Consider the following 14,423-nt stretch of genomic DNA (forward strand, 5'->3'; position numbering starts at 1 on the left):
TTTTGTGGATCAAGTCTTCTTTTAATAGGCAACAGACTACAAAAACGTTGACAAGACATTTCAACAAACCATGCCAGTGGGAGGACTAAATAGTCAAATAAATAATTCAGGCCAAATCAGATCAACCAAAACAAACAGAACTCTATAAAATGACACAAACAAATAAATAAAAAGCTTCTGGAGAGTTTGTGTGTCAGAACAGCTGACAACTACGCTCACGTTCATGGAATCACAGGAAGAATTAGAACTACCAGTCATTTAAAAACAGTTTGGTTTGTTTTACTCGGGTGGAGTTTTTAAAACGTAACGAATGTTATCGATCAAAATCTCTTTAAGACTTGTCTCAATTAAATGTAAAGCAGCTTGATAAACATGTTTTGGCCTCTTTTGATCGATAAACTAAAGTTTAATCTTTAAGTGCTTTCGAAAGATTTCTCAGACGTGGCTGAACGGATCTCAGCAGGTCAAAGCAGCCCGTTTTAAATGCATCCATGATAGTCTGGAAGAAAATATTAAAATGTAAATCTTAGAAGACACATTAGACCATGTAAATCGACGCGCTGAATTATCTTGGACCAGCTTCTTAAATGTATTTTCACAATTGAGAACTGTGAGAACAAAGTGCAGACGTTAGTTACTGAAGGAAAACACAAAAACCAACGTAAAGCTGTAACAAGACAGTGAGAAGAAAACCTTTAGATTCAGGACTAAACGCCTGCGGCTACAGATTAAAAACACTTAATGTTACATCCGTGATCCATGATTGTGCCGACTCACAAATTGGACTCCAACATAGAAACAAAAAGATTTTTGGATCAAACAAAACAGCATGAAAATGTTTGGTGATGCTTAAATAGTTAACGCGTTAAACATTTGAAAACACAATTCATTCCAATTTGGTTTGTTTTACATGTGCAGTTGAACTGAAATCTCTGCATTTCGAATTTAAGACTTGCAGCTGTGAAATGTGACTCCATGCTGCAGACCGCAGGTGACAAAAAGAAACGCATCCATAGAAAAGATAAAATGTAAAACACCTTCATAGGGAGTGAATATCTGCTAAGGAATACAAACCCGGAGGAGGAAGTCCACCGTCTGGTTGTGAAGGAATAAGAGGCCCATTAAAAAAGGCTTTGGTTCAGACTTTTGCTCGTTTCAAGTATAACTTCACGGACTCTTTGTGATCCCAGAGTTTGTGTTCAAATAAGTCTGAAATACCTCCTTAAAAAAGATTAATAGAACAACGCAGACAGAGTGTCGAGTCATCGTCCATTTTCAGATTAAACTGGATTTTTGAGGCACCACGATGTACAGATCTTGACAACATATTGAATGTAGCGGTAACCGCGGCGCATTGGGGTCTCTGTAGGTAACGAATAGAAGAAGGATTTGCAGAGCTGCAGGAGGAGGTAATATGAAGAGAAAAGAAACCTGCGATTAAGGTCGTACAAAGGTCGAGTAAAGTCGCACGTATGAGCTCATGATTTGAAAAATATGTATGAGAAATAAAATTGAAATCCATTTTTATGTGGTCATAATTTACAAGAAATGCGTGGAAAGGTTAATTTGTGATTTTCTTTTTCTGAGTATCTGCCTCTTCCTCCAGCTCTGTAATTTACTCATTTTGTTATGATTAATACTCTGTTTTACTCTCCTTTATCCTCCTTCTTCTGCTTGGTTTAGTTTAATCCGATTTACAAACAGAGATCGTCTTTGCGGCGCCGACGCATTCAAAATGCTGCGTTTTGAGTCGTTCAATTTTTTAAATTTCACCCTAACTTTTAGGAAACTGCGTAGCTGAGCAGCCTGAACGGACATTCTGCGACGCACACGACTAACCAACTCATTTTCCAGGTTTTTTCCAGGTGTGTGAAGAACAAAAACAATCTCAAGCATCTGTTTAAAGAAAATAAAAAAGGCAAAAGTTCACCAAATCCACATTTGGCAAACTCCCGTCTTTCAACTGAAGGGAATCCGCGTTCCGTCTTCTGCTACAGCGGGAACATCTAGCTGCCTGGTGGAGTGTCGCCACGGCAACAGTACGAAAACACAACCAGCGACGATAAATAAAAACTAAATCCGAAAATGAGAGAAACAGAAGATTTGGATGAGCATGGAGGCAGATGACAAAATACAGTGTCGCATCAATGCCGTACATTTGAGGGGAGTGTGAATGAGCTCCGGGTGCTGCCGAGCTCACACCCTTCTTACTCCCAACACAGTCCAACAGACCGGGCCAAGTCCCGCCTCCTGCGCCGGTTAAAACGGGAGCTTCTTCAGCTGCTCGAAGGTGATGAAGAACTGGAACGGACGTTGAGGAAAGAGCTTCACAAGACGCATTAAAAGCACAACAGGTAAGAGGAGATATACAGATTCCATTGTACATTATTGTAATAAACTAAAGTACTACATTTCTATGGTCCAATGTGTATTTGTGTCATCTTGTGAAGGATACGATGATGTTCCAAGGCCCCAGCCGCAGCCAGTTGGGCCAGAACCCCTTATAGAGAGCGAAGAAGCCCTCGTTCTTCCACGTCTGCATCAGTCCGTCCAGGGTTCCTTTGTACATGGGGGCCCCCGACGAAACCCGCTGGTTCATCATACGGGTGCGCACCACGTCCACGGGGTTGGACGCCAGCGCCCCGGCCAAGCCGCACGTGAAACTCGAACTGCACAAACAGCCACGGGGTGAACGGATAGAAACGGCGCGGACATGCATGATCGCGGAGGAGGAGTTTGAACCTACATGAAATGCGTCATAATGGTGTCTCCCATTTGTCCTGATTGAAGGAGGTGCTTCTTCGTGATGTCGTAGACAGGAAGTTCCACCCCGACCACAATGGCTGCTCGCTGTGCTGTGGGGATGACACCCTGAGCAGGACGAGGAGGAAAATGAGTCCGACAAACGAGATGACGAGATCTAAAAGAGCCTTCAGTAGAGCAAAGGGACACCAGGTGAAGTAAAGCAGGACTGACCCTCCACAGCCCTCTGGTGCCCTCGGTCTGGTAGATGTTCATGAAGTTGGACATCATGCTGCCTTGGAGCAAACTGCCCTGCGCCTGCATTCTGATCTGGAACAAGAACAGACACACAAACAACAAACAAGGACACAAGGTTGAACGTCACAGGAGCTTCTTAACGATTCAAAGACCGCACAGGAGGACATGCTGTGTTCCGAGTGGCAGAAGCATTGAATTAAAATGAGAGGATGTTGATTGTTTTGATCGCTATACTGGTACGGACATCGTGATCCGAGCCCGCTCCCCAGCATTGAGGGTCACCTTGAGGACGTCAGTGGGGTTGGCCAGAGAAGAGGACAGGACTCCGGACACGACGCCGCAGAACACGTTGATGACCATCGTCTCGTCTGACGTGAAAGACACAGGAAATGATCACTCACACACGGCGGCAAAATGTTCGGATTTCAAACAGAACGGAAAGAGAAGAAACGAGAGATTTGCTGAACAGACGTTCCTCACTGACTGGATTTCTTTCTCGCTTCCTTTCCTTCAACTCTCCCTGAACTCCTTTTATTAGAAGGAGATCCAGAATCAATATTTTTCAGTAATCACACAAAGGCACAAAGGCATTTGCCCTGATTCATTGCTGCTGACTCACTGCCGCCTGTTTAGAAGGCAAACAGGATGTTTATTACTCTACTTGTTTACTGCAGACCGGCCTTCTGGTTTGTTAAGAGTTCCACTAGTTCACGCGATGCAGGGATTATGTACTCGGATATTCCAGCATGTGAACCCGCAATAAAATAAATATGAATCGGCTAATCATGCTAAGGGTGATTTTGTTACTCGGCCTCTTGTGAGGTTTCGAACATCTCGACAGCCTCAAACTCGCACAAACATGAGACGCAAATGGTCCTTTAAGAAAACCAACCACAGAAAAACTAGACGTAACGCTTTGCTCCTTCAGTCCGATCTGCTCCATTTTATAAATGATTTACCTTGTGTTCACTAATTGGCCATAAAATATTGAGAGGAGCATAAGGAAAGAGAGCGAGAGAATAAAGAAGAGCCAGCAAATGTGCAAAAAAAAAAATATGGGTCATTCCAACCAAATGACTAGAAGGGTTCTCTCCATGCGAGGCCCATCAGGAGCTCTTACAGCTCTCGGTCTCCCTGTCTGCGCCCTTTCTGACTCCCTCCTTTCCTGGAAGTTCTTTGTCTCTCATTTAGCTTTCAAATTAGTGCCGGTGGGTTAACACAGGGAGTCCGCTCTGGATCAACAAAGGTTGTCACGACGCATCCGACCCGGTTTGTTGTTTACTGTGAGTCAACATCTCCGGGCTGCCCCGCTGAGCGGTTAGGAAACTGAGCGTCGATACCATCCAGAACGTCACTCTGTCCGTACAGATGGAAAAGTAGTCTATTCTCAACTGAAGAGAAAAGTCGAGATGTTTAAAAAAAAAAAAAAAGGACAGAATACGTTTTTTTCTCGTTTGAAATGACTGAAATATGGAAAGGATTTTTGCTCTCCGTACCATTCAAACCACCTCCTGTTCATTGTTTGTCCATCTGCTAAGAGACAAGTCTCCTATAGTCGGAAGATTTGCGTTCTGTGAATAATCTCCCTCTCTGTTTTCAGCCGGTAGATTTAGAGCATTAAGATGGAGGGTTTTAAAAGGTGGGATGGTAGAAGCACAGCGCTCACCCTCCGGATTGGTCACAAACAGCCTCTTCAGAGAGTTGTAGGTTCCGATCTTGATCGTCCCGTAGGACGCTTGTCTCAACAGAGCCGGAGAAATGCTGAGAGGAAGAGTAAAGTATGTTCATCGACAAACTCAAAGCAGACAGAGAGCGCCAATCATGTTCAAATCCCCCACACGTCAGTCAATCTTAATCACTTGAATCCCCGCCGCTGCTTTGATAGTCAAAGAGGAGCTGGAATACATTTCCTGTTCCACTGGGACTCTTTTCACATCTCTCGTTGGATTCAGAGACGTCGCATTTCAAAACACCCACAAAGTAAAACAGCTCTGTGTAAAAAAAACCTGAATCACCGCACACCGCTTGTAGATAGAAGAAACTCGTAGAGGTGTGCAGCCTCCAGTATCTCCAGATCTGATTTCTTGATTGTAAATAGAATCTTTTTATTCACAGAACTGCTGCACTGTCTGTCTCTTTGTCAGTTTCTTTCTCTATCTTTTGTCAGGAACCCAAACGCAAAACCTGACTTGACTTTCAATCCCATCAGACCAAAGGGAGGCTCTCCTCCGTGTCCAAAATCTAAATACCAGAGTCCTCCCCTTGTACAGGTACCCCAGATGAAGCCGGCTCCCGCCTAAAGGTTCTTGCGCTTCACCTCCCCTAGGAACTTATGTGGGGGTAAAGAGTGTGTTTGACATTGTAAAGGCACTAAAAAGCCTTTCGCATACCCAGAGTAGAGCGCGCGGATGCCTTCCTCCTTGCCGATCTTAAAGAGGGCGTGGAACATGCCTCTGTAGCGCACCTCCGTGTACTGGCACTGACCCTGGACCTGTAAGCGAGTCTTTGTCAGGTCAATGGGAAAGGTCCCTGAGGATTCAAAATGTAAGAATAAGAACAACGACAACAATCAGAATAGAAAAAGAAAATAAATGTAGTAGAGTCGTAATAATTATTTAGCATTAAGGTTATTTGGCACCAAATATTGATGAATTATGAAGAAAAAAAATGTGCATTGTCATTAAAAGTATTGTATTCAAAAATCTAAACTAAAATAATTGAGCAAGTTTTGTTATTCAGCAATCTCTTTTTTTGTGCAGCAGAAGAAAAATATAAACAAATTAAACGCAACATGAATATTTACTAAAAATAAATATAAGCACTTCATGTCGACAACTCGACAAATGGGTAATAAATATATCTTCTACCTAATGCAGCACAGGTGAACTTACTGATGCCTCACGTTGTGTTTGTTTGTATTTTATGCACTATTTAAATAATCGTGTAAGCAATAATTCCATCTATCTAGCTGATCCCAGCTCTGCGACTCCAATGTACCGATGAGATCTGGTGGTTAATTACTGCTGTAAAGTAAGGAACAAACTGACTTGATTTTTAACCTGGTGAATTGTGTACATCAGCAGTCGCGGATGAACAACGCATATAATGTGTACCACAGAGCGTAAATATTTATCCCGTTTGCAAATATGAGAAAAAAGACTATTTGCATAGAACACGTGCTCCCGTGGAAGTACAATGTATAAGCTGCCCAAGAAATGTGCAGGGCAGTTGGGATATGGGTATAGGTGGTGCATCACGTAGCTTACCAAATTCTGCGACAATCGACGCCATCCCTCCGTAGATGAACGGCTTCCAGTTCAAGTCGATCATCTCCGCAGAGGATGCTGCTTCCACCTGCTGCAGCCCCACCGCTAAAAACAACAGCAGGCCGCCCAGACAGAGGTCAACGCAGTGCTGCAGCCTCAGGCAGTACAACATGGCGATAAACGCAGAAGACCTAGCGATGCTACAGATCTGCGAGGCGCCTCAGCATCAGCATCCAAAGCGAACTGCGCCGGAAAGAGACGCCCGCTGCGCCGCACACCGCGGAGAGAGGGAGGGAGAGACCGCGATATACGTCATAATTGTAGCGCGGGTCGCTATTGGCTGAGAGTTCAGTCAATCGGAGCTCTAAGCGATTCAATTGGCTTACGCCCTGGGGAAGAGCCCTCGAATAACCATTTATTTTCACAAAAATGTAAATAAATGTGTTTATTATCGTTACGGTTTGATACGGTACGCAAAGAGATGACGTATAGCTAATATTATCTGTGACGTATGGATTTAAAACGATACAAATACGTGTTTTTGATTCACGTGGAAGTGGCCATTATAATTGTTGTTAACGGCTAAGTTACCTCGTAGCAGATGCTATTGCTAGGCTAACAGCTAGTCGGCTAACACTTGTGGAAATAACTAGCGAGCTTGTTAGCGGCTTCGCCAGCTAGCAACTCGTTATCTTACGTTGAGCTGAAATGTCACGTACCTGTAGAGTCAGTAATATACGCCAACTGCTACTTGAGTTGGTTTTCCATGACTTAATACAGAGCTGACTTAACTAAAGTACAAGCAGAAAACTTATTGTCCGCTGTTAGCTTCTCATTTCAGCTAATGTCAACTAAACCAGAAATGGGCTTCTTCTTCTTCTCCTCATTCGAGGCGTAAACGGCAGCAGACACACTCGTTGGCGCCATCTTCTGGAGGTAGTTAACTTCCACCGATCAGAAATGTTCTGTTGTAATAATGATGATGATGATGATCTTGATAACATTCAACTTTATTTGTATAGCACATTTAATACACGGAATACAGCACAACGTGGTTTACAATGAAGGGAAGTAGATCGGAATGACCACACAGAATGCCTTAATTATTGGGGAATACGTTTCAATCTCTGATATTTCCATGTCAATGCGTTTCAAATTTGGAGCACCATATTTCTAATTGATAGATGTTGTTTTACCAAATATTAAAAACACACAGTCAATATTAAACTTTAGTCATTTAATTGAAGACCAGAGCATTAATCTGCAACCCAGCAGCTGCTTTACGTCATCACATTCAAATGAAACTGTAAACATCTAACTGGCTCCTTGTCACCGTGTAGCGAAATGAGTCACAATCTACGTCCTCATCAGATCAATTACACTTCTAAACACATTTAATACCTTCAATATTTAAACTCCTAAATGACCGTGACTTTGCAGTAACGGCTGCAAGAATGATTGTCCTTTATTGGAAAATAGTGTCACAAGAACCCATGTTAACTTTAGTCGGGGATGAAGGTGAGAACTTATTTGCGCTTTGCTGGGACAGTGAGGAATCCTGTTTTATTACTGTAATTGTAATGTCTAAATATGTATATTCATCACAACGCTTTAGATATCATCATTATCAATAGCACCCCATTGCGTTATGCACATTCCACCACTTAAGTGGGATTTCACTCGTCAACTCGTACTTTGACTTGTTCCTTTGGTCAGGACTTACTTTTCAATGGTTTCGACCCTGCATTAGTTTGTAGTAGTTGAATGTAATAAGCAGCAGCATCTTGCAGTGTGAATAAAAATGGAATGGGCAAAGTGAGGGCCGTGGGCGGGGATGGAAAATAAACGAGGGTAGTGATATCACTGATAAGTGGCGAGGAGTCCAACAGCGACGACCACAATGCAATGCAGTTTTGTTTTAGACATTTCAACATTGTGGCAACATTGTTACCAGGATTGGCCTGCACACAGCCAAAGTCCTGACAAGCTAACTGAAAGTTTAATCTGCTCCCCCATCATGTCCCCATATCGTTGGCTATATAGTGCATATTTTGCAGCACTGTACAAAGTACAGTCATTGTGTCACGATACAGTATCAGTTGAATCAGTTAAAAAGACTCAGAATTGGACAGCAGCGATGTGCAATGATCGTTAAGTTTTGTTGTGTTCAAAAATGAAGAAACGCCGGGCGGACAGAGGTCATCGCTGATCGAAAATCAAATGTATTTAATAAAAGAGATGGTGTTGTGGTAAAAAGAACATCTCAGCTGAGGAGCCGCTGGTCTCAGCGACCAACAGGCCCCAGGTCAGTCCTTTTGACCATCCCTAGTGCCCGTCTGTCGCCTCCACCAGTGAACTCGAGAACAATGGTTCCTACAGGTATTTATAACAATGCTTAAAATTGTGTGAAAGTCAGTGTCCACACCTCTGGAAGTGGTCTTCTGGTGAGTTCAATGTAACTCTGATTTCGAATGATCCTTAGTCAATATCAGTTGTTGTTCAAGTATTACATGCATGCATTCCAGTTGATTACATTACATCAAATACAATCATAACTGCACATTGGTATTATTCTATTACAGTTGCAGAATTACAGTGGTTTTACAATATTGTCATTTCTTTATTGATTACACAGTTTCAGAATCATGGCCGTATTCTGGTGTACACTATATGCATTTTATTAATTTTATGAACCGGGTCGTCAATTTGTTTCTAATATCCTACAGTTTTTACAATTTTCCTAATTCAGCGGCTCGCTAGTTGGCTAGCTAGCTTGCTAATTCCACCATAGAGTTACAGAAGTTACAGAATCTATAAAGAGACACATGAAAAACTGGGCTTGCATTAAGTCACTTTAACATGTAGCCAGACTTTACGTTGGTTTTAATTACCATTCATATAGCCGTTAACCTTTCAGTTAGCTTATGCTTAATCGCTAGCATCGTTAGCACCAATCGCTAGTGCCAAACCAAGGTTGCACAAGAAAATGCAGATGAAGGCCCATTTTACAAACTAGAAAAACTTGACAAACAAAAACATTTTCATTAAACTTTCATTAGAAGGAATGCAAACAGATGTTTGGTTTTATATTTCGCTTGCCTCCAGATTCTAAATGTAGCACCTCTATAGCACAACTAGAATTCAAATGTTAAGAATAAATCCATCGACAACAACACTGAATAAGTGGTTGGGTGTTTATTCTATCATCATCAAGCCCCTTTATATTCACAATAACTGATCACCAGCCAGTCACAACGGCAGGCCTAACAATGGGTCATAGGTAGCTGCCCCATTAGCATGCGGCGCGTCCAGATAATGCCTCCCTTTGATTTATAATAATGCCTCAGTGTTTCTGAGTGTGTGTGTGTGTGTGTGTGTGGACGTTGCCCTCTCGCTCTGCTTTTGCAGGGATTACACGTTAATCTCATCATGACTATGCTGCAATGCGATGGGGGCCGGCCGGAGGGATCAGAAACCGAAAAGGTTCGAGCCCCCCGGATGGGACGCAGAAGCAAACTGGGCGACTGACACCGACGCAGACGCCGATGGCACGTTCAAACTGTTCGGATGACAGCGCCACCGGCCGCCAAAGGAGGGCACACCTGGAGGTACACTGACATGGTTTGTAGTATTAGTTAGTATATTTGGGGCGCTCAGCATCAGCAGTCTGCAAACGGGCAACCCAGCAAACAGTTGATGGATGGTGACGTGCGGCAGGCAGCCAAGTTTGGTCTCAGCTTTAATGAGTCGTAAATTAACAATATGTTATGGCAGTTATTCTTTTGTATGGAGTCTGAAAGTTGCCATCAAAAATAGACCAGGCATTTATGGTGTTTGGATTTAATTAACTACAGTAAAGAAAATTGAAGAAATGGATGAAGAAATTTAAATGATGCATCAATGAATTCAAAGTTTAAAAAAGGTAAAAGTAATTCAAGTAATTTAATATACTTAATATTAATATTCAGCTCCTAGGAGGTGAATAAGAGAGGAGAGAGCAATAAAAGAAGGAGAAAGCATGAAGGACAGAGGAAGGGAACGAACCCTGTTTACTTTCAGAAAATGTCTCTATTGAAAAAGCCAAAATAGAAATATGTAAAATAAAGGAATAAAACAGATTAAATTATGAAAAAACAGTGCTTCAAGTGGGTTTATTCCATTTCTGACTTTTTGCATTTTTTTTGCAATTTTTTTTCAGACCCAAGACACTTTCATGAAAGCTTTTTCATCAAGCAATAGCCTGAATGTTTCTGCTTTCACTCAATTACAGTATACAGAGATTTAATAGCTTGAAATATTGGCATTCTGCTGAACGTTGCAACACCTTTTTGAAGGAATGATTAACGAGGCTGGTATGGATGTGTGTGTGTGTGTGTGTGTGTGTGTGTGTGTGTGTGTGTACACGGCAGGAGGTGAAGGTCAGGATCACAGAGACTCGACGCTTTAACGAACACAGCAGATTATCTGACAGAGAAAGAGAGACAATGTTACGGAGCAGCGTCCATTGTCCTGGTTTATTGTTTCTTTAAGGGACAGGAAGTGTGTCCAACTCAGAGGAGCGTACTTCTTTGGCTGTCGTGGTCCGATGCGGCCAGCAGAGTAACAGCGCTCGTTGGAAGCAGAGACACTTGGTCCAGGTCTGAGGGAGCAGGAGCAGTGAATTCAATCTGCACCGTCTTCTTCATCCTCCGCCTCCTCATCCTCCGCTCCGGCTGCAACTTCAGCTCCTGCAGCAAAGGAATACCATCGAATCCTCAACGGGTCCGCTGTCTGGCTCTCCCAAAATCTGCAGTATTCTCAGGTAATGAATGGAAGCGGGCTGCGTGTGTGTGTGTGTGTGTGTGTGTGTGTGTGATTGGTATATTTCTCTACAGTGATTTCGAGGGACAAAAATGTTGCTTAGACACACAACTAATACCATAAAACCTCACTAGTTGATCTATTTATTGTCTTTTGGTGAATTTAGGAAAAATGTACAGATGCCAAAAGACTAAGCATTAAAGTAAATATTTCTACATGTCTGAAAGAAGAAGTCTCCGGTGCATGAAAATGTTTCTTGCTGTAGTATCTCGCCTTTGTACAGTCGCAGTATTTGAAATATGGATATTCAGCATTTCTGCAGTTAAGTTTTGAAATCAACACGACAAATAGAATCCTCGGTTACACCTAAACAGGAAGTGAACAATACATGATTAATGTAATCTGAAAATAACACAACAAAGACAAACAACACCAAAATAAAGCTCACAATTCAAAGGCGTGATAGTCTTTTCACAGTTTGATTTATCGTAACGGGAAGTGGGTCAGAACCAGACGCCTGGACTCTGCCACGTCGTTCCACACAGTTTCCAGACACAGGTAAAGCCGCCGTAGCGTCATGCATCCCATACTGTAATTACCAGCAGACGAGCAAAGACGTTACGCGTCAGCCTCCCAGATGTAAATAATAATTTTGCGATGAGAGATAACAGGGATTTCTGACAGCTGCGACATCTCCCTCTTAGTGAAAACCATTACAGAGGCAGACCAGAGCTGAAATAGCTGAAAGTCACGTTTGCCTCCGGTTACACCTACAAACGTTTCCCCGTCAACACTAACACTGTTTAGTTATCCTATTACAAAGCAGCTTGTAAAGGTTTTGCTGTTTGTTTGTGACTTGTGAAACGTACAAAAGTCGGAATGTAGATTTTTCTGTTCATGAAATACAGTAATGGGGACCATCTAATAATTATTGCAATGAAATTAATCATAGATCCCATGAATAAAATTGTTTAAAATCGATCCACTTTACGTCGGCGCTTGTTGTTTATCGCGGGAAGATAAATTAGCGAAATACTCAGTGAGCTAACAAAGCTAACAACCAGCTGCTATCAAAAACTCGAGCCGACTTATTAGTCAGAATAAGATAAAATACTGTAATATTTATGCGGTCAGTGACGGGTTTGCTGTTTGGGGGGCGCTCCTCCATCACAGTTGTCACCATGGCGTCGGCCGCTCTGGAGCTGATGGGCTTCTTCCTGGGCCTGCTGGGAATGCTGGGCACCCTGGTGGCCACCGTGCTCCCGTACTGGCAGATCTCCGCCCACATTGGCTCCAACATCGTGACGGCGGTGGCCAACATGAGGGGCCTGTGGATGGAGTGCGTCTACCAGAGCACGGGGGCCTTCCAATGCGAGACCTACAACTCCATGCTGGCCCTGTCCCCCGACCTGCAGGCCTCTCGGGCCCTCATGGTCATCTCCCTCGTGCTGTCTGTGCTCGCCGTCGCCATCGCGGCCCTGGGGATGCAGTGCACGCTCTGCTTGGAGGGAGCGGGCGCGGCTAAGAGTCGCGTGGCCGGCGCCAGCGGGGGTTTGTTCCTCACCGCGGGCTTCCTGTCGCTCATACCAGTGTCGTGGACGACGCACGAGGTGGTGCAGACCTTCTACCGGCCGGACTTGCCGTCCAGCATGAAGTTCGAGCTGGGGGAGTGTCTGTACGTGGGCCTGGCGTCCTCGCTGGTCACCATGCTGGGGGGCGGGATGCTGAGCGCGTCGTGCTGCGAGGAGCAGGGCGGCGGCAGACGGCACGCCGGAGGCTACCCGTACCCGGTGGGGGTCGCCGTGCCGGGCGGGGGGGCACGGACGACCTCGCAGACTTACCACAACCCCACCCTGCAAGCGGGGGCCTCCAGGGGGCCGGCGATGGTCCGCAGTACCAGCCACAGCTCCCAGTCCACCGCACACGGAGCCCAGGGGGCCAAGAAGCCCGCCGCGGCAGGATATGACATCACAGGTTACGTCTGAGGTTACCATCACTCCATCACGCCTTTAAATGCCTGACAGCTTACATGTGTTTGGCCTCGGTTATGATCAGGACTCGAGTAGCTTTAAAGTATGACTTCTCGCTGGTAGTTTATTGGACTTTTTCGTCAGTGAGGCACAAGATTTAAGCCTCTTCTAAAGTTTAATAAAGCCCGTCAGTTTTCTCTGTAAATGTTGTGTCTTCTGGTCACATGACCAGACCTTCTTCTTTCTGTTATGTAGAAAAGTTACACTCTTGAAAAGACAAAGCGACCCTTTGATTGTGTTGGGCTGAGTGGTTTTATTGATTGACCCATGCAGACATTGATCATTTTATCAAGAGGAGAAAATGATCAAAATGAATCGTATGCTGTCTTTGAAGTTGAATTGATCTTGGAAACATGTGAATAATTGATTTGGTCGTTTCTAGTCTTTAACTCTTTTGTCAGTTAAAAAAAAAAAAGAAAAAGAAAAATCCCCAAAGACTTTCAACTTTCTAACAGACTGACTGGTGACTTGAAAACAACTTGGTCCCGCCTCTGTTAGGCTGTAAACCAAATCAAAATGTACTTTTCTACCTGATTACGACTAAAAAAATACACATAATTCCAATACTGTTTCCATGCTTATGAATATTGTGCCTTATTATTTTTATTACAGTGTGAAAATGTTCTTTTATTTGGTTTGACAGTTAAATATATTCAGGCTGAAACACGAATGCTGTTTGATGAACTTCTTGCAGCATCAGCAGGGGGGAGTTTTCCTTCCCTCCTCTGGACGTATATTTATACACATTAGTGTGAAGATCCTTCTTTCACTTTTTTTACCAGTCTGATGATCGATGCACCTGCAGTCAGTCGCATGGAGCCGTGGTTGCGATGCAACATTTATCTCTCACGTCTTCATCAGAGGGTCTCAGTTGATTTACATTTTCTACAGATTTATCACTTTTAACAGGCGATTAAAACAACCATGATTAAAAAATAACATTTAACTGGTCCTGGATTTTTCTTTGCCGATAAATGCAAACTTTTGTCATTATGATTTATTCAATGTTTCCCTCCATGTGGCAAACTGTGAATGTTTATGTATCAGAAATCTGCAGAGAAAAGTGAGCCCCATAATTCTCATTTCTGCACCACATGCAGAGTTTTGTATTCTGATAATAAACACTGATAATCGACGTACAAATTGCAGAAATTTATCAGCAAAAAACAAGCAGATCTGTGTCGTGTAAAATGATGCCCTTCAACGTCTCGAAAATCAACATCTCTAAAGTACCAACATGCGATAAACGGCACACGAAGGCTCTTTTACAGAGCACCTGTTAATAAATAAAGAGTCCAGAATGGGGAAAAGATCTCGGCCCTGAACC

At 43.3% G+C, this 14,423-nt stretch overlaps 2 protein-coding genes across 14 annotated transcripts; one reads left to right on the plus strand and one right to left on the minus strand.

Moving 5' to 3' along the window:
• On the minus strand, positions 1–7,303 carry slc25a14 (solute carrier family 25 member 14). Of its 4 annotated transcripts, none has more exons than XM_078106916.1 (9): positions 6,986–7,303; positions 6,267–6,371; positions 5,391–5,529; positions 4,667–4,761; positions 3,283–3,368; positions 2,977–3,072; positions 2,747–2,871; positions 2,456–2,669; positions 1–2,301 (listed from the first exon to the last, which is right to left on the minus strand). In XM_078106916.1, the coding sequence occupies exons 2-9, from the start codon at positions 6,328–6,330 to the stop codon at positions 2,260–2,262; spliced, it is 861 nt and encodes a 286-aa protein (XP_077963042.1). In that variant the 5' UTR covers positions 6,331–6,371; positions 6,986–7,303; the 3' UTR covers positions 1–2,259. The 4 variants fall into 4 exon arrangements, with proteins under 4 accessions (XP_077963042.1, XP_040035954.1, XP_040035953.1 ...); XM_040180020.2 differs by having other exon boundaries at positions 5,391–5,491; positions 6,986–7,238; XM_040180019.2 differs by having other exon boundaries at positions 2,747–3,072; positions 6,986–7,238.
• cldn2 (claudin 2) lies at positions 6,635–14,035 on the plus strand. 10 transcript variants are annotated; one of them, XM_040180009.2, is made up of 5 exons: positions 6,635–6,697; positions 7,095–7,202; positions 9,675–9,874; positions 10,797–11,067; positions 12,240–14,035. In XM_040180009.2, the coding sequence occupies exons 3-5, from the start codon at positions 9,710–9,712 to the stop codon at positions 13,049–13,051; spliced, it is 1,248 nt and encodes a 415-aa protein (XP_040035943.2). In that variant the 5' UTR covers positions 6,635–6,697; positions 7,095–7,202; positions 9,675–9,709; the 3' UTR covers positions 13,052–14,035. The 10 variants fall into 10 exon arrangements, with proteins under 10 accessions (XP_040035943.2, XP_077963034.1, XP_040035945.2 ...); XM_078106908.1 differs by lacking the exon at positions 6,635–6,697 and having other exon boundaries at positions 7,100–7,202; positions 9,675–9,887; XM_078106913.1 differs by lacking the exons at positions 6,635–6,697; positions 7,095–7,202 and adding an exon at positions 11,533–11,624 and having other exon boundaries at positions 9,728–9,887.
• The last annotated feature ends 388 nt before the right edge of the window (positions 14,036–14,423 follow it).

The sequence above is a fragment of the Gasterosteus aculeatus genome, chromosome 7, assembly GCF_964276395.1.
Source record: "Gasterosteus aculeatus chromosome 7, fGasAcu3.hap1.1, whole genome shotgun sequence".
Classification (NCBI taxonomy): Eukaryota; Metazoa; Chordata; class Actinopteri; order Perciformes; family Gasterosteidae; genus Gasterosteus; species Gasterosteus aculeatus.